Source organism: Pleurodeles waltl, chromosome 1_1, assembly GCF_031143425.1.
Source record: "Pleurodeles waltl isolate 20211129_DDA chromosome 1_1, aPleWal1.hap1.20221129, whole genome shotgun sequence".
In the NCBI taxonomy this organism is placed as follows: domain Eukaryota; kingdom Metazoa; phylum Chordata; class Amphibia; order Caudata; family Salamandridae; genus Pleurodeles; species Pleurodeles waltl.
In genome coordinates, this window is record NC_090436.1 from 626133746 (window position 1) to 626157869 (window position 24124).

Genomic DNA, 24124 nt, shown 5'->3' on the forward strand with positions numbered 1-24124 from the left:
TATCAAAGGCTGTGGTGCACAGCTACAGAACCTGAATGTTCAAGACCAGTGGAATCCTAGTCACCAGGGTCTCCACATTAACTATCTGGAGCTGTTAGCTGTTCATCTAGTGCTGAAAGCCTCTCTTCCCAACATTGTGGGCAAGATAGTCCTCACCCAGACAGGTTCCGTGACAGCCATTTATTACCTACAGATCAGGGGGGCACTTGCTCTCCCCAGCTTTCTCAGCTTTCCCAAGCCATCTGGATGTGGGCTGTCCACGACAGCATCCATCAGCTAGCAGAGTAGCTTCCAGGAGTGGACAGCGCCTTTCCTGACCTCAGCCGGATGCAGCAACAAGTCCATGAGTGGGAACTTGGCTCACAAGTTCTCCACCCATACTCCCAGCAATGGGGGGTTTCCTGACGTGGACATCTTCACCACGGCAGAAAACACAAAATGCCCAAACTTCGCCTCCATATTAACACACCAACAGTCTCTGGGCAATGCAGTCAGGGATATTTGCCTATGCTTTTCTGCTTCTCCCCCTCCTACCATCTGTAATTCTGAGGCTTTGGAAAATCTCTCACCCTCATCCTAGTGGCTCCCAAATATCATCAAACTCTCAGTGGTTCTGCATTAGATGCTTCCCAACAGGCTGGACTTTCTCACACAGAACCATGGAGAAATCAGACACACAGACCCCAGACGTCTTAACCTTGCGATCTGGTTCCTGAAGTTTTAGAGTTCAGTTACCTCAGCGTACCTCCTAAATATATTCAAGGAGGCATGCAGGGCTACTACTCGTGCCTGTTACACTGCCAAATGGAAAAGGTCTGTCTGTTGCTGCCTCTCAAAACACATTGTACCTTTAGCAGCTAGCATCCAGCACATTGTCTTCAACCTACTACACCTACAAACCTTGGACTAGCCTCACCACCATCTGGCCTTACTTTGCTTCTGTGTCTGCTTATCTTCAGAATAGGCAACACGTTTCCCTCTTTTGGATTCCAATTACTAAAGATTTTATGGAGGGCCTCAAGAGGGTCACTCCTCCAAGGATCCCCCCAGACCACAGTGCAATTTCAATATCATCCTTATAAGACTCGTGGGTCCTTCATGTGAGCCCCTCCATTAATGCTCCCTTCAATCCCTCTCTTGGAAGGTGGTCTTTCTTGTGGCTATCACCTCATTCAGTCATGTTAGTGAGCTCCATGCTTTAAAATGGGAAGAATCCTGTTTTCAGGTTCATAGGGATAGGGTCTTCTTTTGCACAAACCCTGCATTTCTTCATAAGGTGTTCTTTCTATTCCAACGAAATCAGTCTATAGGACTCCCAGTTTCTTTCCTCAACCTGACTCAGTTGCAGAACGGGCCCTTCATACTGTTGATATTAAATGAGCCCTAATATATTATGGTAAACATTGTGCTTGTGAATCTTAAGAGATTACAGAGCCTTCAGACTTTTTGATAAACAACAATTATTGGAAACTTTAAATCGAAGCAGCTGGGGGATATAATGCCAATATCTGGTAATGACTTCTAGCCACAGATTCCTTACCTTTGAATTTCCCCTGGCATTAGACTGAATCTGGAAGATTTGCTTGAGCAGTACCCCTGTGCGCGGCTAGGTGGTGTTGATCGGCTCCGTGCTGCATCGTCTGTGCCAGATGTGACATCTGCATCATCTATACAGGGAGTGCAGAATTATTAGGCAAGTTGTATTTTTGAGGATTAATTTTATTATTGAACAACAACCATGTTCTCAATGAACCCAAAAAACTCATTAATATCAAAGCTGAATATTTTTGGAAGTAGTTTTTAGTTTGTTTTTAGTTTTAGCTATGTTAGGGGGATATCTGTGTGTGCAGGTGACTATTACTGTGCATAATTATTAGGTAACTCAACAAAAAAAAATATATACCCATTTCAATTATTTATTATTACCAGTGAAACCAATACAACATCTCAACATTCACAAATATACATTTCTGACATTCAAAAACAAAACAAAAACAAATCAGTGACCAATATAGCCACCTTTCTTTGCAAGGACACTCAAAAGCCTGCCATCCATGGATTCTGTCAGTGTTTTGATCTGTTCACCATCAACATTGCATGCAGCAGCAACCTCAGCCTCCCAGACACTGTTCAGAGAGGTGTACTGTTTTCCCTCCTTGTAAATCTCACATTTGATGATGGACCACAGGTTCTCAATGGGGTTCAGATCAGGTGAACAAGGAGGCCATGTCATTAGATTTCCTTCTTTTATACCCTTTCTTGCCAGCCACGCTGTGGAGTACTTGGACGCGTGTGATGGAGCATTGTCCTGCATGAAAATCATGTTTTTCTTGAAGGATGCAGACTTCTTCCTGTACCACTGCTTGAAGAAGGTGTCTTCCAGGAACTGGCAGTAGGACTGGGAGTTGAGCTTGACTCCATCCTCAACCCGAAAAGGCCCCACAAGCTCATCTTTGATGATACCAGCCCAAACCAGTACTCCACCTCCACCTTGCTGGCGTCTGAGTCGGACTGGAGCTCTCTGCCCTTTATCAATCCAGCCACGGGCCCATCCATCTGGCCCATCAAGACTCACTCTCATTTCATCAGTCCATAAAACCTTGAAAAAATAAGTCTTGAGATATTTCTTGGCCCAGTCTTGACGTTTCAGCTTGTGTGTCTTGTTCAGTGGTGGTCGTCTTTCAGCCTTTCTTACCTTGGCCATGTCTCTGAGTATTGCACACCTTGTGCTTTTGGGCACTCCAGTGATGTTGCAGCTCTGAAATATGGCCAAACTGGTGGCAAGTGGCATCGTGGCAGCTGCACGCTTGACTTTTCTCAGTTCATGGGCAGTTATTTTGCGCCTTGGTTTTTCCACACGCTTCTTGCGACCCTGTTGACTATTTTGAATGAAACGCTTGATTGTTCGATGATCACGCTTCAGAAGCTTTGCAATTTTAAGAGTGCTGCATCCCTCTGCAAGATATCTCACTATTTTTGACTTTTCTGAGCCTGTCAAGTCCTTCTTTTGACCCATTTTGCCAAAGGAAAGGAAGTTGCCTAATAATTATGCACACCTGATATAGGGTGTTGATGTCATTAGACCACACCCCTTCTCATTACAGAGATGCACATCACCTAATATGCTTAATTGGTAGTAGGCTTTCGAGCCTATACAGCTTGGAGTAAGACAACATGCATAAAGAGGATGATGTGGTCAAAATACTCATTTGCCTAATAATTCTGCACTCCCTGTATAGGCACCACCTCAACGCGCTTATGTCCGTTCTTTTCTTTCCGCGCTAGACACCGCAGATCCGGAGAGAACTACCCTCTGTCACCAGTGTGTCAAGGGAATGTCTTTAAGGAAGACAGGTTTTCAACTGTGTGGTGCCTTTCACCGTGCTGTGTCGGTTATGGACCCACACCTCGTGTGTCGGTGGTGTCTGGAGCACGGCCACGACCCCCAAGTTGTGCTCAGATTGCCGGGCTATAGCATTGAAGGCTTTGAAGGAGCAGTCCCTCGGAGGTCTCAGTCCCGCGACTCCTCTGAGGTCTCGGTCTGCGAATCCTCTGAGGTAGGTCTCGGTCCCACGACTCCTCTGAGGGAGGTCTCGGTCCCGCGACTCCTCTGAGGGAGGTCTCGGTCCCGCGACTCCTCTGAGGGAGGTCTCGGTCCCGCGACTCCTCTGAGGGAGGTCTCGGTCCCGCGACTCCTCTGAGGGAGGTCTCGGTCCCGCGACTCCTCTGAGGGAGGTCTCGGTCCCGCGACTCCTCTGAGGGAGGTCTCGGTCCCGCGACTCCTCTGAGGGAGGTCAGGGTCCCGCGACTCCTCTGAGGGAGGTCAGGGTCCCGCGACTCCTCTGAGGGAGGTCAGGGTCCCGCGACTCCTCTGAGGGAGGTCAGGGTCCCGCGACTCCTCTGAGGTCTCGGTCCCGGGACTCCTCTGAGGTCTCGGTCCCGGGACTCCTCTGAGGTCTCGGTCCCGGGACTCCTCTGAGGTCTCAGTACCGGTCGAGGAGACGGTCCTGGGACTGCTCTAGGAGCCCCAAGTCTCTTTCAGCCCACTCTAAGTCCTCTGGACACTCAGGTAAGAGGCACAAGAAACACAAGGACTTTGTTGACTTCATGCCTTTGAGCTTTTCCAGGAGCTGGAGCGACCCCTGCTCAAATAAAATAGGACTTATGAGGCCATGTGCCTTAAGTTTGAGTGGGCCAACCACTCCAGTGTGCTTTCTGGCCCTGCGGGGTCAGAGGAGACTATCTGGTTCTGCATTGGTGGCTTCATCCTTAGCTCCGATGGGGCTCCATGCATTCGATCAAGGATCTCGATTGGTGCTGGCTGTGCCAATGCACCCATCTCTGTAGGAAAGTAGCCTCTTTCTAGCATGGTTACATCCACTTTTTGCCTGTTTGTGAGGTTGTGTCATTGTGTTTTTACTGTGTCACTGGGAGCCTGCTAGCCAGGACCCCAGTGCTCATAAATAAAAACCTATATGTCAGTACGCTTTTGCCTGTCTCACTGGGACCCTCCTAGCCAGGACCCCAGTGCTCATAGTTTGTGGCCTAATGTGTATGCCTGTGTAGTGACTAACTGTGTCACTGAGGCTCTGCAGACCAGAACCTCAGTGCTTATGCTCTCTCTGCTTTTAGTTTTGTCACTGTAGGCCAGTGACTTCATTTACCAATTTCAATTGGCATATTGGACCCCCCCCTTATAAGTTCCTAGTACGTGGTACCTAGGTACCCAGGGCATCGAGGTTCCACAAGATCCCTATGGGCTGCAGCATTTCTTTTGCCACCCATAGGGAGCTCAGACAAACCCTTACACAGGACTGCCATTGCAGCCTGCGTGAAATAGTGCACACACTATTTCACAGCCATTTTCACTGCACTTACGTAACTTATAAGTCACCTATACGTCTAACCTTCACTTGCTGAAGGTTAGGTGCAAAGTTACTAAGTGTGAGGGCATCTTTGCACTAGCAAAGGTGCCCCCCAAAGGATCAGGGCCATTTCCCCAGACTTTGTGAGTGCGGGGACGCCATTACACGTGTGTACTACATATAGGTCAAAACCTATATGTAGCTTCACAATGGTAATTCCAAATATGGCCCTGTAACATGTCTAAGAGCATGGAATTGTCCCTCCATTCCAAATCTGGTATTGGGGTGCCAATTCCATGCATCCTGGGGGCCCCACCACGGACCCCCAGAACTGCCAAACCAGCTCTCTGAGGCTTGCACTGCAGCTACAGCTGCTGCCACCTCACAGACAGGGTTCTGCCCTCCTGGGGTCTGGGAAGCCCAGTCCCAGGAAGGCAGAACAAAGCATTTCCTCTGAGAGCAGGGTGTTACACCCTCTCCCTTCGGAAATAGGTGTTACAGGCTGGGGAAGGGCAGCCTCCTCCGCCTCTGGAAATGCTTTCAAAAAGGCACAGATGGTGCCCTCCTTGCATAAACCAGTCTACACCAGTTCAGGGACCCCTTCTCCCCTTCTCTGGCTGGAAACTGAACAAAGGAAAGGGGAGTGACCACTCCCCTGTCCATCACCACCCAGGGGTGGTGCCCAGAGCTCCTCCAGTGTGTCCCACACTTCAGCCATCTTGCTTTGCAAGGTGTGGGGGCACTCTGGAGGGCTCTGAGTGGCGAGTGCCAGCAGGTTATGCCAGAGACCCCTCCTGATAGGTCCTTAGCTGATAAGGTAGCCAATCCCCCTCTCAGAGCTATTTATGGTCTTTCCTGTGGGTTCTCTTCAGATTCTGCTTGCAAGTTTCCTTCAGGAATCCTCTGCAACAACTTCAGACTCTTCTGACCTTGGATCAACCGCAACCTGCTCCAAGAAATGCTGTAACTGCAACAAAGTGTTTACAGGAGACACTTTTCTTCAGCAACCTCAGCTCCAAGTCGGCAACTGCAACAGTGTCCATGGTGTGCACGCTCTGGGGACTCTCTGTCTTCATCCTGCACCAGAAGGACCGAAGAAATCTCCTGTGGAGTGATGGAGTCACTCCCCTGCTCCAAGCAGGCACCTTCCAAGACTACGAACAGTACCCTGGGATTCCTCTCACAGCAACGAGCGTGCTCCTAAGGACACAGAGGGTGGACATCATCAACATAGACTGTCCTGAGGTCCTGCTGACACAATTTTGAGGCGGTAAGACCTTGCCTTCCCCGAGAACGACGGTACCCCTGTGTACTGCGTCTTCTTCGCCTCCTGAGGCCTCTGTGTACTTTTTGCAAAATTCCTTCGTGCACAGCCTGGCCCAGGTCCCCAGCACTCCATCCTGCGATGCACAACTCGCTGGGTTGTTCTCCGGCGGCGTGGGGCCTTCTTTTGTTGTGCTGCATCAACTGCATTTTCCACCTCCTTTGAACCCGGATCCCGCGACTCCTGGGGGTGCTGGTTGGTATCCTGAGGGCTCTCTAAAGAGCTGAGAGCTCCCTCTTCCTCCTCACACAGAGTTGAGGCCCCCAGGTCCCTCCTGGGTACATCCAGCGCCATTTTGTTGCAAAACGCACTTTTGGCATAGCCAAGGGTTGTTGACGACTTCCAACACGAAATCTCATCTGAAAAGATCTTCACGCCATAGGGCATCTTTTGCATTACGTTGGAACCCGCTGGCATCTTCCTAGGTTGCAATTCTTCAGTCTTCAACTAACCGTGGACTCTTCTTTTGCACCATCTTCTGGGTTGGCAGGGGCTCCTGTACTTCCTGGAACCTCTTTCGACTTCTGGACTTGGTCCCCTTCCTTTGCAGGTCTTCAGTTCCAGTTATCCAGCAGTTGTTCTTTGCAGGCTTGGTTGGCTGCTGAAACTTGCAGTACTTTACTCCTGCTTTTCTGGGCTCTGGGGAGGGGTAATTTACTTACCTTTACTGTATTCTTACTCTCCCAGCGATTCTGCACACACTCACTTGTCTAGGGGGTAGTTTGTGATTCACATTCCTCTTTCTTAGTATATGGTTTATGTTGCCCCTAGACCCCTTTTCTTCCATTGCATTCTATAGCATTTCCTATTGTTTGCATTGTTCTATGACTATTTACTTGTCTAATTTTGGTGTCTAGTGTATATATTGTGTATAATACTTACCTCCAGAAGGAGTATTGTCTCTAAGATATTTTTGGTACTGTCACCCAAATAGATACCTTTATTATTGTCTTTACTTGTGGGTAAGTACTGTGTACTGTGTAACATCATCTGCGGCGTACCCCAGGGCTCATCCCTCAGCCCGACGCTGTTCAACATCTACATGGCCACCCTCGCACAAGTGGCCCGCCAGCACAACCTCAACATCATCTCCTACGCCGACGACACCCAACTCATCCTCTCCCTCACCAAGGACCGCACACCGCCAAAACCAACCTCCACAAAGGACTAAAAGCCATCGCCGACTGGATGAGAGACAGCCGGCTAAAACTGAACTCGGACAAAACAGAGGTCCTTATCCTTGGGCGCACCCCCTCCGCCTGGGACAACTCATGGTGGCCGTCCACGCTGGGTCCCCCACCGACACCCACCGACAGCACACGAAACCTCGGCTTCACCCTCGACTCCTCACTCTCCATGTCAAAGCAGGTCAGCGCCCTCTCCTCCTCCTGCTACAACACCCTCCGCATGCTTCGCAGAGTTTACAAATGGATCCCTACAGAAACAAGAAAAACAGTAACCCAGGCCCTCTGCAGCAGCAGACTCGACTACGACAACGCCCTCTACACCGGTATCTCATCCAAACTCCTCCAACACATCCAAAATGCCTCCGCCCGACTCATCCTCAACATCCTTCGCCACTGCCACATCACCCTCCACCTAAGAGACCTTCACTGGCTCCCCATCAACAAGAGGATCACCTTCAAGCTCCTTACCCGCGCACACAAGGCACTCCACAACACCGGACCATCATACCTGAACAACAGACTCAGCTTCTACACCCCCACCCGGCATCTCCGGAACTACGACAGACCCAGGACCTTCTTTCCTTCAGAAAACTCCTCAAGACTTGGGGGCAGTAGCTCCCCCCACCCCCCCGCGCCTAAATCCTCACAGGTATGTAGTGCGCTTTACAAATTGATTGATTGATAACTATAAGTGGTATTGCATGAGCTTTGCAAGTCTTCTAGTTCGGCCTAAGCTGCTCTGCTATAGCTACCTCTATCAGCCTAAGCTGCTAGAACACTACTACATTTCACTAATTAGGGAAAACTGGACCTGGTATAAGGTGTAAGTACCCAAGGTAACCACTACAAACCAGGCCAGCCTCCCATAATCCCCCACACTGGTACCAATACCCCAGGTGCCTCCATTGCCCACCAGCTGCGCCAGCCCCATTTGAATCCCCAAATGAGATGCAGAGCCGGAGCGGAGTCGACCGACACCGATTCTGGCACCATCAAGAACCCATGTGTCCTAGGTCAGTGTCTCAGTCCTATTCTGAAGGGGTAGGCCTCGGTGAAGAAAGGGAGAAGTCACTGGACCCTTTAGAATACCAGTCTGAAGGTCAGGACATGGATTGGGTTGAGGAACTGGGTGATGGCAGCGGTCTGGACATGTCTCCAGATACTGGCATGCTTTCTCCCCTTACCGTGACTGCGGAGGAGGGAGCTACATATGCTGTGGTGGTGAAGAATGCTGCTGAGGTCCGGTATCTCGAGTTGCCCTTGGTGGCAGTCAAGACTAACATCTTGACGGAAGTGCTACAGTCAGGAGCTTCCTCTTCTGAACTCCTGCTCCCTTTCAATGAAGCACTTACAGATGCCCTACTGGGAACCTGGTCCAAGCCCAGCACCAAGGCCTCCTATGAACAGCACAGTTGCCCGCTATCAAATTCCCTTCCCACCACCCCCTCCCCAAGGACCCAAATTTCCTCATCCAACACCCCACCCTAAAAGCTTGGCAGTCAAGGCTTCTCACTTCCCATGGCATGTTTCCTGCCTTACCAATGAACAGGGAATCCAAGAGGCTGTACAGCTTAGGAAAGGACATGTTTTCTTCCACCAGCCTTGCATTGCCTTCAGTGAATAGCGCATGCTTATTGGACCGCTGTTCCCACACCCTGTGGGATACAGTTGTGCAGGTGCTGCCACAGGTCCCGGAGGAGGCCTTGGCCATTCTCTCCCAAGCAGCCAAGCTCACTATTCGCTGTGGTTTAGGCACAATCGACTCACTGGGTAGAGCGGTTTCCATGATGTTGGCAGTAAGACACCATGCTTGGCTGAGAACATCTGGCTTCTCGGGGGGGTGTCCAGGCTACCCTCATGGACATGCCCTTTGATGACAGCCGTCGCTTTGAAAACAAGGCAGACTCGATGCTGGAGCGCTTTAAGGACTTGCGAGCTACAGCCAAGTCCTTGGACCTCTCAGCTGCCCCACGTCAACCCCAGAATGCAATTTGCTCCTTTTGAGGCTACAGATCCGGGGGGGGGGGTCCAACCATCTCTGCCACAAGCCCATGCAAGTTTCCTAGCCTCTGCATGGGTGAGGGGGTCGTTTTTCCTGACTCTGTGGGTAGCGTAGCCAGAGGTCTGCTAATCTCACCACCACCCCTCGGCAGCTGCAGCCTCTGAACACTCCTAGCCTTGGCCTTGAAGATCATGTGCGTCCAGTTGGTGGCAGACTCCGCCATCATCTCCACCACTGGCAGTCCATAGCACCAGACAGGTAGGTCTTACAGATCTTTTGGAGGGGCTACTCCCTCCCCTTCAAATCTACCTCTCTCACCATACCTCCATCTCATGGCCTGCTGACAGAAGATCGTCTGACCTTGCTCCACAAGAAAGTCAAGACTCTATTGGTCAAGGGAGCCATAGAGAGGGTTCCAGGGCCTGAAGTAGGCTGTGGTTGCTACTCCTGCTGCTTTCTTGTCCCCAAAAAAAGACAAGGGTCTTCGCCCTATCCTAGACCTCCGAACCCTCAGCGTCTTCCTCAGAAAGAGGAAATTCAAGCTCAGACATTGGCTCAGGTCTTTCCTGCCCTGGACCCTGAAGACTGGATGATAGAGTTGGAGTTGCAGGATTGCTATTTTCACATCCCCGTCCCACCTGCCCACAGGCGTTATTTGCAGTTCACGGTAGGACAAGAGCACTTTTAACTTACTGTGCTCCCCTTCAGCCTTACGATCACCCCTCAGGTATTCATCAAGGTGATGGCGGTGGATGCAGCTCAACTGCACAGATCAGGGGTGTCAGTCTTCCCCTATCTCGATTCACTATTAACATGCCAAAGTCATACTTGACTCCCTCTCAGATGTTCCCTTTCATCTGGACTGTTAGAAATGGGGTCTCTAGTTGTCAGTCGGTTTGTACCCTGTCCAAGTAGGGACCCTCACTCTAGTCAGAATAAGGGAGATACCCTCTCAGATAACCTCTGCTCACCCCCTTGGCACGAGCAGTCAGGCTTATCTCAGAAGCAATGTGTAAAGCATTTGCAAATAACACACAGTAATAAGTGAAAACACTACAAAAGAACACCACACCAGTTTTAGAAAAATAGCCAATATTTATCTATATAAAACAAGACCAAATACACTAAAAATCCAACATACAGTAATAAAAATATGAATTTTGCAAGATTTACTCACAAATGCAGTTCCTTGAAGTCGATAGCTCCACCTGGGTCTATCACGGCGTTGTGATCAGCAAAACCCACAGTTCAGGCCGGCTGCGGCATTGCGGGCCAGCTACGGTGTTGGGAAGACCTGCAAACAATACCTTGGATTTGCCGGGCTTCGTGATCCTTGCGGTGAGCTCTGGAGAGCGGCGTCGCGGTGTCAGTTCTGGAGTCGGTGCAGGAGTCGTCGGGCCCTTTAGGTCACACGCATTGCAAATCAAACTCCAGGCTGATGAAGTCAGGTGCACCGCCGTAAATGGCGTCGGGGCTGCGGTGCAAAGAGGGACTCAGCAACGTGCGGTGCCCACAGTGCACATCCAGCGGCGTTGGTGAGAGAAGGGCTGCAGTGTGAAGCGGGGCGGTGCGACGTGTGGTGTCCACAGGTCACTGTGCAGGCAGCGGCGTTGCTGAAGCACTGTCGTCGGTAGGCCCAAGCCAGCGGTGCAGGACCGGACGGTGCTTCGTGAACCTCACGAGCAGTGTCCACAGGCCACGGTGCAGGCAGCAGCACCGGTGTCATCAGGAGCCTCGTCGTCGGGGATGCCCAGGCTGCGGTGTGAGCAGGAGATGCCGGAGTGCGGGGCCCACAGGTCGCGGTGCGAGCAGCGGCTCGGTGAAGTCAGCGTTGGGGAGACCAGGGGCGCGGTGCGATGTGGGGCAATGCGGCTCCGTGTGACTTTGGCAGATCATGGTTTAGGCCAGCGGCGGTGTTGGCGGTGTCGTGGTGGTTTCTTCTCTGGAACAGCATAAAACACACAGTTCCCAGTGCTGCAGGTTGAGGAAACTGAAGTCTTTGGTGTCCCTGAGACTTCCAACAGGAGGCAAGCTCGACTCCAAGCTCTTGGAGAATTTTCTCTAGCAGGACACACAGCAAAATTCACCCTTTGCACTCTTTTCAGGCAGAAGCAGTAACTGCAGGCTAGTCCAGCAAAGCAGCACAGCATATGGACAGTACTCCTCCTTCAGCGTTTCTGCTTGCAGAGGTTCCTCTTGATTCCAGATTCTAAAAGTCTGGGGTTTGGGGTCTTCTTCTTATACCCAGATCTGCCTTTGAAGTTGGCAAACTTCAAAGTAAAGTCTCAAATGTTTTCAAGATCGTTCCTTGTCCAGGCCAGGCCCCAGACGCGCACCAGGGGGTCAGAGACTGCATTGTGTGAGGGCAGGCACAATCCTTTCAGGTGTGAATGACCACTCCTTCCTCCTCTCTAGCTCAGATGGCTTATCAGGATATGCAGGCTACACCCCAGCCCCCTTTTGTGTCACTGATAAGTGCAAAACAGCCCAACTGTCAAACTGACCCAGACAGACAATCCACAAACAGGCAGAGCCACAGAATGGTATAAGCAAGAAAATGCCTACTTTCTAAAAGTGGCATTTTCAAACAGACAATTTAAAAACCAACTTCACTAAAAGATGTATTTTTAAATTGTGAATTCAGAGACCCTTAACTCCACATTTGTATCTGCTCTCAAAGGGAATCTGCGCTTTAAGGATATTTAAAGGCAGCCCCCATGTTAACCTATGAAAGGGATAGGCCTTACACAGTGAAAACCGAATTTGGCAGTATTTCACTGTTAGGACATATAAAACACACTAGTATATGTCCGACCTTAAACATACACTGCACCCTGCCCATGGGGCTACCTAGGGCCTACCTTAGGGGTGTCTTACATTTAGTAAAAGGGAAGGTTTAGGCCTGGCAAGTGGGTACACTTGCCAAGACGAATTGGGAGTTAAAATCTGTTAAAATCTGCGCTCACATGCACTGCAGTGGGAGGTCTGAGCCATGTTTACAGGGCTACTACTGTGGGTGGCAAAACCAGTGCTGCAGGTCCACTCGTCGCATTTGATTTACAGGCCCTTGGTACCTCTGGTGCACTCTACCAGGGACTTACCAGTAAATCAAATATGCCAATTATGGATAAACCAATCCCAGTACAATGTAGATGGGGACCACCTGCACTTTAGAACTGATTAGCAGTGGTTAAGTGTGCAGAGACAATAAACCAGCAAAAACAGAGTCCAAAACCAGGAAATCAGAAGGCAAAAGAACGGGGAGATACGCCAAAAAGCTGCAATGTCTAACATGGACATTGTGCAGTTTCAGGCTTATCCTCCTGCACAGCGAGTCATGGATATCCAGGCTATGATACCCAGAGTCCAAGCCTCTATCCTGGTTTTCGGTGAGACTGACCGAGGGCGCTGGGCCTCATGGCCTCCTCCATCCTGCTAGTGACGCATGCCAGTTGACATATGAAGGCTCAGCAGTGGGACCTTAAGTTCCAGTGGGCACAGCATCAGGGGAATCTCTCCGATATGTTTAAAATCTTGAAGGGACCTGCAATCTTGGAGGGAACTGCAAAACACCTGTAATGGGGGCTAAGGAACCGCAGTTGGGTCAGAGACACACCCCTCTCCCTTCCCTAACCAGATCTCACAGTGGTGACAAATGCATCACTCCTGAGATGGGGCTGCCACCTGGGAAAGGTGGAGATCAGAGGACTCTGGTCCCTGGGGGAATCTGTGCTCCACATCAACATGCTGAAGCTCCGTACGATCTTACTGGCATTGAAAGCCTTTCTACCTTCCATCAAGGGGAGGCTAGTGCAGGTGTTCACGTACAACACCAGCGCCACGTGGTACTGCAACAAACTAGGCTGGGTGGGGTCGAGGGCCCTATGTCAGGAGACTCTGCACCTCTGGGCATGGCTGGAACAGCAGGACAGAACCTGGTGGTTCAACATTTGTCAGGTTCTCGGAGTGCCAGAGCTGACAAACTCAGCCTTCGATGCTTGGCGGATCACAAGTGGTGTCTCCACCTGGAGGTGGCACAAGGTAGCTTTCAGCAGTGGGGAGAGCCATAATTGGATCTATTCGCCTCTGCCAAGAACGTGCAGTGTCAGCAGTTTTGCACTGGAGGCCAGCTTTCGCTCGGAGATGCTTTTAGTCTATAGTGGAGCTCAGACTTCTTATATGGGTTTCCAACCATACCACTCCTGCCCAGAGTTCTCAAGAAGATCAGGAACGACCGGGCCCAAGTCATCCTGGTGTCTTCAGCCTGGGCACGAAGAGTCTGGTATCCCTAGATTCTGAGCATGAGCATCGATCAAGCTGCCCCTTCGGGAGGATCTCCGGTCACAGCAGCAGGGTAGGGACCCTCCACCCTGCCAACTCTATGCCTTCTTGCATGGTCATTGAGCGGCGACAGTTGACAGCTTTTGATCTTCCTTCTGAAGACTACAACTTTAGTCTGGCAGCCAGGTGTCCCTCTACCAAGATAGTATTTGCCTGCCGATGGAAGAAACTCATAATATATGGTACAGAAATGTCCATTCTGCTTCCTTTTCTGATGTTCTTCTTATTCTCACCCTTGCCCAGCAGGGTTCTGCTTTGGACACTCTAAAGCGTTACCTTTCTGCTCTGTCTGCCTTCTTGAGGCTGCCTGACCATCCCTCATTATTTAAGTCCCCTATTGTAAATAGATTTCTAAAGGGTTTTACATATATTTCCCGCTTCTCCATTTATTATGCCTCAGTGGGATCTTAATTTGGTCCTGACATTCTTGATGTGTGCTTCTTTTGAGGCTCTTCATAATCATGCTCTCCAGCTGCTGCAATCAAAACAGCATTTCTTGTGGCAGTTAGATCTGTCCAGAGGGTGAGTGAGCTGCAGACTTTATCATCCAGGCCTCCCTTTGCAATAGGATCTCTTTCCTCCCGAAAGTGGTGACAACATTTCATGCGGGCCAGTCTTTCACCTTGCCTACTTTTTTCACTTCTTCACATCCCTCTAAAGAATAGGAAATGACTCTAACATCCGGACTCAAAAAGAACATTGTTGTCCTACCTTAATCGCACAAAAGAGTTCTGGGTAGATGACCAATTCTTCGTGGGGTATGCTAGGGTGAAGAAAGGTTGGGAGGTGCAAAAACGGACCATCTCCTCATGGGTAGTTCTTTACATCAAAATCTGCTACGCATTGGCCAAGAAGCAACCCGAGGGGTTGCAGGCTCATTCCACCAGACCCAAAGCTGCAGCCACTGCGTTAGCATGTGGAGTCCCAGTACTGGGCATCTGCCAGGCAGCAGTGTGGGCTTCCTTGCACACGTTTACCAAACATTACTGCCTCAACAGCCATGTCAGCAGGAATTGGTATTTTGCCTGTTCGGTCCTGCAGGACTTCCTAGTTTAAATTTGTCTGCAGTCCCACCACCAGGGTTGCTTTTGCTTGAGTATCTATTCAAAGGTACGGAATCTGCAGCTAGAAGTCTGTATCAGATGAACAAGTTACTTACCTTCAGTAATGCCTTACGTGATAGAGACAATATCTAGCCGCACATTCCCTACTGACCCACCCATACTCCCTCCTCTGTGGACACATTTCTAAGGTTAGGGATGATCCCCTCAGGGCCCTAGCTTGGACACACCAGTGTCAGTAAACTTCATGGCTCCATGCTTCTGGTGCAGAAAGTTGTGAAAAGTAACTGACATCAGCACGCCGAGTGGACACCTATATAGGTAATGCGGAAGTTACTTCCAGCGCAGATGCCACTGCGTGCGGAGCAAATTGATGCCTGCATGAATCTGGCCCCTTGTTTGCAGTACCCCCTCACTTTTTGCCTGATATCTGATGCTAACCTGACTGAGTGTGTGCTGGGATCTTGCTAACCAGGCCCCACCACCAAGTGTTCTTTCCCTAAACTGTATAATTGTTTCCACAATTGGCACACCCCTGGCAGACAGCTAAGTCACTTGTATAAGGTACCAGTGGTACCAAGGGCTCTGTGACCACGGAGGGTCCATAGGGGCTGCAGCATGTATCGTTCCATCCTAAGGGACCCCTCACCAAGCACATGTACACTGCCATTGCAGATTGTGTGGGCTGGTGGGGAGAAAAAGGCAAAGTCGATATGGCACCCCTTCCCCAACCCACTGCCTATGCCATAGGCAATTGACCCTTCTAGCAGGCCTTACAACCCTAAGTCTGGGGGCACTATACCACAGGTGAGGACATAGCTGCATGAGCAAAGGCCCCTACAGTGTATAAGTCAATTCTTAGACATTGTAACTGCAGTGTGGCCATATTGAGTACATGGGCTGGGAGTTTGTCATTACGAACTCCACAGCTCCATGATGGCTTTACTGAAGACTATGAAGTTTGGTATCAAACTTCTCAGCACAATAAACACATACTTAGGCCAGTTTTGGATTTATTATAAAATGCACATAGAGGGTATCTTAGAGATGCCCCCTGTATTATACCAACCCTTTAGTCTAAGGCTGAGCAGTCTGTGCCGGCCTTCCACTAAAAGACAGGTTTCTGAACTCATGAGGTGAGAGCTTCTGTACTCTCTGAGACCAGAAAGAAAGCCTGCTCTGGGTGGAGGTGCTTCACACCTCCCCCCGCAAGAACTGGAACACTTGGCGGTGAGCCTCAAATTCTCAGGCCTCCTGTTTCAGTGCCCCAGGGCACTCCAGCTAGTGGAGATGCCCGTCCCCCAGACAAAGCCCACTTTTGGCGGCAAGTCCGATGGGAAAAGTAGGTAAAACAGGGAGGAGTCACCACTCCTGCTAGCCCCTAAGGTGTACAGAGCTGAAGTGACCCCTCTCCCTGAAGAAGCCTCCATCTTGGTATGGAGGACAGGGACTAAATAGGGTTAGGAATGTGCCCCCCTCCGCAAAGGGAGCCGCTCTGGGGGACATTAGCCATTGGCTACTAACCCCTGACCCCTGTAACGCCACTAAATCTAGGATTTAAGGGCTCCCCTGAACCTAACTCACCAGACTCCTGGCAACCTCAAGACAAGAAAAAAGAAGGACTGCTAAGCCGTACCCCCAGCAGTGAAGTCCCCAGATGACAACTGACTTGGCTCCAGCCTTGTATGCAGCTTCAAGGACCCTGCTACCAAAAGGCAGCGCATCATGCAGGACCTGCGACCCCTCCAAAACCCTAGAGGACTGCCTGCCCACCATCGGACCAAGAACTCCAGAGGACAGTGGCCCTGTCCAGAAGAAACCCTCCAAATGGACTCCAAAACTGCCCCGGATCTGCGGGTCCTGCTCACTCTGCACCCGACACCCACAGCCCGAGTCCAGGTGGCCGGCCCCGTATTGCTAGTGGTGTAAGTTTGGGAACATCCTGAACCCCGACCAGTGGACATCCTAACCCCCAGAGACTGAACTTTTTTTTTTTTGCCAAATCTAAACAAAGTGCTATTGATGCATATGTTCGATATGTACTTGCAGATGTACTTACCTGCAACAAGATCCTTTTGGCTCTAAAAATCAAGTAACAAAATATATTTTTCCAATATAAATACATTGGCTTGGAGTTATTGAGTGTGTGCCTCATTTATTGCCTGTGTGTGTACAACAAATGCTTTGCACTATCCTCTGATAAGCCTAACTGCTAGACCACACTAACACAAAACTGAGCATTAGTATTATCGACTTTAGCCTCTGTTAACCCTCTGTGGAACCCCTAGACTCTGTACACACTATGGGGGTCATTTTGACCTTGGCGGACGGCGGAGGCCATCCGCCAAGGTACCGCCGCTGAATGACCGCACCGCGGTCAAAAGACCGCGGCGGCCATTCAGACATTTCCTCTGGGCCGGCGGGCGCTCTCCAAAAGAGCGCCCGCCGGCCCAGAGGAAATGCCCCTGCAATGAGGACGCCGGCTCAGAATTGAGCCGGCGTAGTTGCAGGGGTGCGACGGGTGCAGTTGCACCCGTCGCGTATTTCAGTGTCTGCTTAGCAGACACTGAAATACTTTGCGGGGCCCTCTTACGGGGGCCCCTGCAGTGCCCATGCCATGGGCATGGGCACTGCAGGGGCCCCTCTTACGGGGGCCCCGCGGCACACCCTACCGCCATCCTGTTCCTGGCGGGAGTCCCGCCAGGAACAGGATGGCGGTAGGGGGTGTCAGAATCCCCATGGCTGCGGAGGGCGCTCCGCAGCCATGGAGGATTCACAAGGGCAGTGGTAAACCGGCGGGAGACCGCCGGTTTACCCTTTCTGGCCGCGGCTGAACCGCCGCGGTCAGAATGCCCTCGGGAGCACCGCCAGCCTGTTGGCGGTGCTCCCGTGGTCGGTGACCCTAGCGGTCACCGGCCGCCAGGGTCAGAATGACCCCCTATATCTCATTTTGATATAGTGTATGTAGAGCCAGCTTCCTACAATGCCCTCTACCAGTGCGCACGGGTACTGCTCAGGAAAATTTTCCAGATCCAGCAGGACACCTGGGGAAATTCAAAGGTAAGGAATCAGCAGCTAGGTATTGTTTCTACCAGATAAGGCGTTACCGAAGGTAAGTAACTTGTTCTTTACAAAAACAGTGAGGTAAATGCATACGTAGTTATGAAGAGTATGGATATTTAGGCAATCCAAACTCAGCCTGCCTAATTCTAGATCTGCTTCTCAAGTTGCATAGATGTTTTGTGTTCAATTTGATTATATGACACTATGTAGTCAAGTACCATTCAACATACTTTCAATGGGTTGCACATAATATTTATGCATTTTTTGTAAAAACAAAGTATAGCTATACTTCAGCATAAAACTGTGTTTAAATTTCCTTTAAAACAAAATAATACTGCCAAATGTGTTTGATGATGAGTTTCTCTGCACATTTTGTTTTAGGTACGATCAAGACAGTGGTCATGACAGTGGCAGTGAAGATGCCTGTGATGACTTATCACAACCATTTACTCTGGTTACCGTAGGAATGAACAAACTATTTATTCCAAAAGCATCAAATGTTCCCAGTGACTGTGAAAACAGAGTACTTCCTTTACCATCTCGCATAGGTGTTTGTCTTGATTATGAAAAAGGCATAGTTGGGTTCTACGATGCACAAAGTATGAAATGTCTTTATGAACGAAAAGTAGATTGCTCAGGCATGATGTATCCAGCGTTTGCAATGATGGGTGGTGGAAAAATTAAGCTTGAAGAATTAATTTCCATGAAGCATTTGGAATACCCAGATGAAATGTAATAAATAGAAACCTCTACAGGATACGTTATTGAAAGTGGCCCCATTGCCTTGATATTCATATCTGATACATTACATTTTATCTCCTTCAACCATTTTGGTGGATTCTTTATTTTCAAAATAACTTGTATATAGTATTCCGTTGTGAACTAAGTCAAACTATAACAGTAAACTCTCTAAATTGTTTTAATCTTTCAGAGTAGATATGAATTTCTCAAATCTTGTGTTTTGAGCAAAACATGGTGTATATATAGTGTTAGAGTTATGAGATATTGATCACTAAGACCTGACGGTGGAACTCTTGGACTGTTCTACAAATATTACACTGCCCCCACTCTTACATGTTGTTGCAATTGCGATACAGTCATTACATTTGAGAACTGCAATGATGTGGTTAACCATTGATAGCTTTTGACTTGATTTCACAAATGGTTTTAAAGATGTGATGTGATTAATGCAGCCCTGTCACTACCCACTGAGAATCTGGCACTTAGAAATGTATTTTCACAGGCTGAGCTAGAAGAATACATATATTCTAAATTTCACAAGTAAAAGCAAGGCAACTATCATACTTGAAATTCATGTATTTTATGATCTCGCACTATTATTTATCTGAAGTTAACTTGTATATTGAGACGTTAATGAATGAACGTGTTTGTTTTGTTAATTTTAGCCCTGAGCCATGACCACAAAGTTCTATTTTTACACATAACTTTATCTATATGTTTGAAATATATATTTGTTGTAAAGTAGTTGTTTTGGCTTTTGGAAAACCTTAAGACATTGTTATTTACCTAATGTAGCAAAAAACAGAATCGTTGGTTGCAGGTCTGTTGGTATAAATAAATCGATATTGACATGGAGGAAACAGTTGCGTTTGGTTTTATCTACAGTTTGAAAAAGTAAACCGACACGCTTTATTGTATTAGATGGAATGAACGTTATTGCCTGTCCCTTTGCTCCTAATCTTAAAGCGGATTAGACCGCGGCTTTTTTCACGTGCTAACAACATTGTTGATTTTCCCATTTCAGTTGTGCAGCAAAATAGCCATCTCAAATATTAACTGTCTACATTATCTATGTAACAAGTCTGTACATGTGTATAGATATGTAACAAGTGTGTTTCATTTTTATAAAAAGAGTGTGGCTTTTTAATCACTTGTGTGTTTTACTGCACGGGGGGCAGGCTATAGTTACCAAGTGTCATGTAGTTTCATCCTCCCTGAACATTACAATAAATAAATCACTCTAGCTGCTGATTTCATATTTTATTTATGCAAAATTGTTCCAAATGGTGAAAGAGAAAAAGATTAAATGTATTACAGGACAGCCACTAAAACATCATTTATTATAGTATGTTTATTTTTTATCAACATGGCGGAAGTGCATCCAATAATAGGCATATCTATATTTGTTTCTATGTGTATGTATATACATGTGCAAGTATATATATATATATATATATATATATATATATATATATATATATATAGTTATATCTATATCTATCCATATATATATATATATATATATATATATATATATATATATATATATATATACACATACATACATACATATTTGTGCATTTATTCTGGTTTCATTTCTGTATGTAATACTTGTGTTAAGTCATACCGAATGTGTCAATCGTATACTCTTTTTGTGTTGCTTTATTCTTTGTATTTCATGTAAGATCACATTTACTAAGTTGAAATGTATTTGACATAGTTTTGTGATCCAAACGGTACATTGGACGCAAACTCGTTTAGTCCCTCTCATCTCTTGAATATTACTTTTTTTCATATGAAAGAGCACTTTACAACATACACTAAGCTAACACTATGAACTGTTGTATAGTGTGATACTGCTGCTAAAGTAATTATCCTGTAGTACCTCGTGTTACAAAACACGAAATCTCTGTACAGATGTAAATTATGTAGTGGTTTATGAATGTCTTAAGCTGTAAAAACAAAAGCTTGTTTGTCAATATTCCAAGTTGTACATTAACGTCCTCTTTATGGTTTGGGTTTTATAAAATAAAGCTATTTAAAAGATGGTTGTTCAGTTGGGCTGGCTGTTTTCAAGACTGTGAAGTTGTTCTTTCTGTCGCCGTTTACTAAGAACTCATCACTTTTTACCAAGAAATTCATTGTAAATGAATCAAAACATGCGTAATATTCCTTGACCAATGCCTCTTTTTACATGCAGTTCGTATGAAATGCATTGTAGGGCTAGTCTGGCAACCATACATAAATGAACCCTCACCTACTTACGTGGGTAATGTCAGGCTGATTGCCTTTCCAGATTATTCCCTGAAAAATGCTAAGTTGTTCTGTGTGTCTTGTCACTTTGGGCACATTATTGGAGCCCTAACTGCTATTTATGGAGTTTCTGGAAATACAAGAGTTTTGCCCTTCCCTTGTAGGTCTGGTGTTAGCCAAGACCTTTTGTTTGTATTATTGTTATATGCCTTATATACATCGTCATAGGGGCTTTTGGACAGTCCTGTTCACCCAATGGTATGCTATTGTGGTATGTTATGGTGCAATGGTGTCATTCAGTTTTTCCTTCTCCCGACTGCAGCATATAGCATGGGGCAGTGGGTCAGCCCACTTCAGCCATTGCCTACCTTTACTATGAATTACTACATTCTGCCCTTTCACAAGGAGCACACCAACACACAAAGTAGTCCCCTGTAGTGTCAGGGTGTACAATGGTAATGTGCATTTTTTAGATCAAAATAACAGCTAATTCTAGACCTATTGGCTTTGCCAGTGCTCGTTTTATTTAGAAGGCTAACCACAGATATAGTTTGCCAGTTGCCATAATTTCAAAAACAATCATTCTCACACAAACTTACACGGAGCAGAATAGGACATTACCTATTAATAACCTCTGCATCTAACATTAATCATTACGGTCTACGTTCAGAATTTCAAGTCAGTCTCATAGTTTTGGCGAACTGGGCTGGGGTGCAGGATATGTGCTCCAGCTGGCGGAGCTACACCAGTATGCCACCATCTTGCTGTAGCGCCTGGCCACCCCCACAGAGGTGGGCTGAAAACACTTGACGCGCGGACAGCTGAGGCGGGCCATGGGGAAGAAGTGGTCGAGCTGGTGTGGTTTGAGATAGGCCCTGTAATACATAGTGTATTGACTTGAATACTGTTAAATCGGTCATTGTGTGAGAACTTGTGAGGGAATTCAAGGGATCTTTCCCACTCAGAGTGGTGCAGTGGTAGCCCAAAGTGTGTTTCACACTTGTCCCTCAGTAGTTTGAGTGGAGTCCCTGTGTGTTCCTTCCTAGCCCTGTTGTACCATGGTCTGAGGCAGCAGTCTCTGCCCATGGTTAGTAGGGACTGAGTGATGGAGTGAGTAGGAGGTTCAGTGTCTGATGGACCACTGGGCACATAGTATATACTGCAGCGGATGGAACATTCAGTATTGACCCCTACGGAGGGCTAAGTCTCTAATGAGTTGGTAGATGATAAAAAGGTCACCAATCATGGTAAGAAAAGAGTTGTGCCAGGGTGTGATTTCTCTGTAAGATCAGGGTCAGGGAGGTGTGGGAGGCCCTATAGAGGGAACACAGGTGCTTATGTGATTATGTGCAGTCAGAGTTTGTGTCTACTGAATGCATTTATTTATAGTTGTCACCAGGAGTGGAAGTGGTCGGTGGCGGAGGGGCTCTTTGGGCAGCAGGAGACTCTGGGGTCCATACTGGTAGAGGGGCCAGCATCAGCTTCTATTTTTGTCTAGGTTGCGGTGTGCCAGCCATTGGGAGACCCAGTGGTGTTGTACTGCTAAGAAGTAGGTCTCAAATTAGGGTGCACAAAGGCTACCTTTCTCCGTGGGTAGCTGTACTTTCTGTAGTGCTATGCGGTGGAGCTTATTGCCCCAGGTGGAGGTAATATATCTAGGTCCTGAAAGAAGCTATGAGGAGGAGATTAACGAAAAAATAGAAAAGGCGTGGGAGCATGATCACTTTCGTGACAGCTATTTTGCCTGTTGTGGCTATTGGAAGAGTTTTCCAGAATTGGACTAGGGATTTCAGAGCTGTAGAGGCTCTTTTGAGGAGAATGATAGAGCCTCACCCCTAGTTATCAAATGGCATTGCCCATCCACTCCATCCGCCGCCCGCCCAATTGAACGTTGGTAGGGGGCAAGGATCCTCCCAATAGGAACATAATGGATTTTGCTCTTTTGACCCGTAGTCCTGCTACATGCGCAAATTATTGTAAGGTGGCATAGAACGGGGAAAGGTCCATGCAAGTATCCCAAATGTAAAGGAGTAGATTGTCCGCATAGAGAGAGATTGTGCACGTTGTGTTTCATAGAGGTATTTGCCAGGTTCTCCCTCTGACCGGTGCTTTGCGGCCAGCGGTTCCATTGCGAATGCAAATAATAGGGGAAAAGGGGGCAGCCCTGACTCATGCTTCTCCCTACAGAGAACGCTGGAGAGACCAATCGACCGAGCAGGACTCTCGCCATGGTGGTGGTATATAATAGCCATGTGTACTTGTGGAGGTGTTCATCAACTCCTAGTGTGGACAGCACCTGGAAGAGGTAGTACCACTTCAGGGTATCAATGGTTTTTTCCAGGCCTAGAATGAGGCATGCTGCACCGAGGAAGCAATGTGGGCCTTGGTCTACTAGGTGGAAGAGACGATGAATAGTCTTGCAGGTGCTTTGCCTGGCGCAAAAGCTATTTTTATCCAAATGGACTAGAGTCTGTAATACCTGGGCATATTATTTAGACAGTATTTTACACAAGATTTTATAGTTTGTGGCCAGAATGGCGATGGGGTGGTAGGACTTGAAGGGTTGGGTCCGGATCTGGCTTTGGGAGCGAAGTCAATACCGACTTGGATAGGGAGGATGGCAGGTGCTTGACGCGCAAGGCCTCTTTGTAAATATATGCCAAGCGAGAAGACTGCTGAAGATGCTGTAGTATTCAATTGGAAGCCCATCTAGGGTCAGGATTTTATTCCGGGCCAGGGTGCGCATGGCTTACGTGACCTAGTTTCTCTCTATTGACAGGTGTAACCCTTGAAAGAGGCATTAGGTGAAGAAGGAGCTAATCTCTGTCACTGAATGGAGTGGGAGTAATAGGTGAAGAAGACCTCTAGGATAGCCTGTTGAGTGCAGAGAATGGCTCCAGTGGGTGAGGCGATTTCAAGGATGGACCCGGAGCAAGTATCTTGGCACACAAGCCATGTGAGTAGCCTGCCTGGCTTGTCTCCCTCTCTGTGTGTTCTTGTTTCATAAACTTTGAAGTTACAGCAACACATTTGGTCCAGGACTACAGCATATTGGGTTTTTGCATCTGTGAGGGCTGTCTTCTTCTTAGCGGCTTCTAGGACTGCTGCCTTTTCCAGGTCAGCTAGCTGACGCTCGACTGTGGCTGTCTCTTGTCCTAGTGTTTTGCGGACCCCTGATTTTACTTGAATTTTACAGAAACACTAAAGTCGTGATAGGAGATTCTGCAAAGACAACAACTGACTGCAAAGCACTGAAGACGGATTCCTGGACCTGAGGACCTGTAAAG

The 24124-nt window shown here is 48.0% G+C and overlaps 1 protein-coding gene across 2 annotated transcripts in view; it reads left to right on the plus strand.

Moving 5' to 3' along the window:
- TRIM36 (tripartite motif containing 36) overlaps positions 1 to 19444 on the plus strand; it is a 340171-nt gene extending 320727 nt beyond the window's left edge. For both annotated transcript variants that reach the window (XM_069226502.1, XM_069226504.1), the window contains exon 10: positions 18225 to 19444. In XM_069226502.1, coding sequence (XP_069082603.1) covers positions 18225 to 18579 — 355 coding nt within the window. In that variant the 3' untranslated portion in view covers positions 18580 to 19444. The remainder of the gene's footprint in view (positions 1 to 18224) is intronic.
- The last annotated feature ends 4680 nt before the right edge of the window (positions 19445 to 24124 follow it).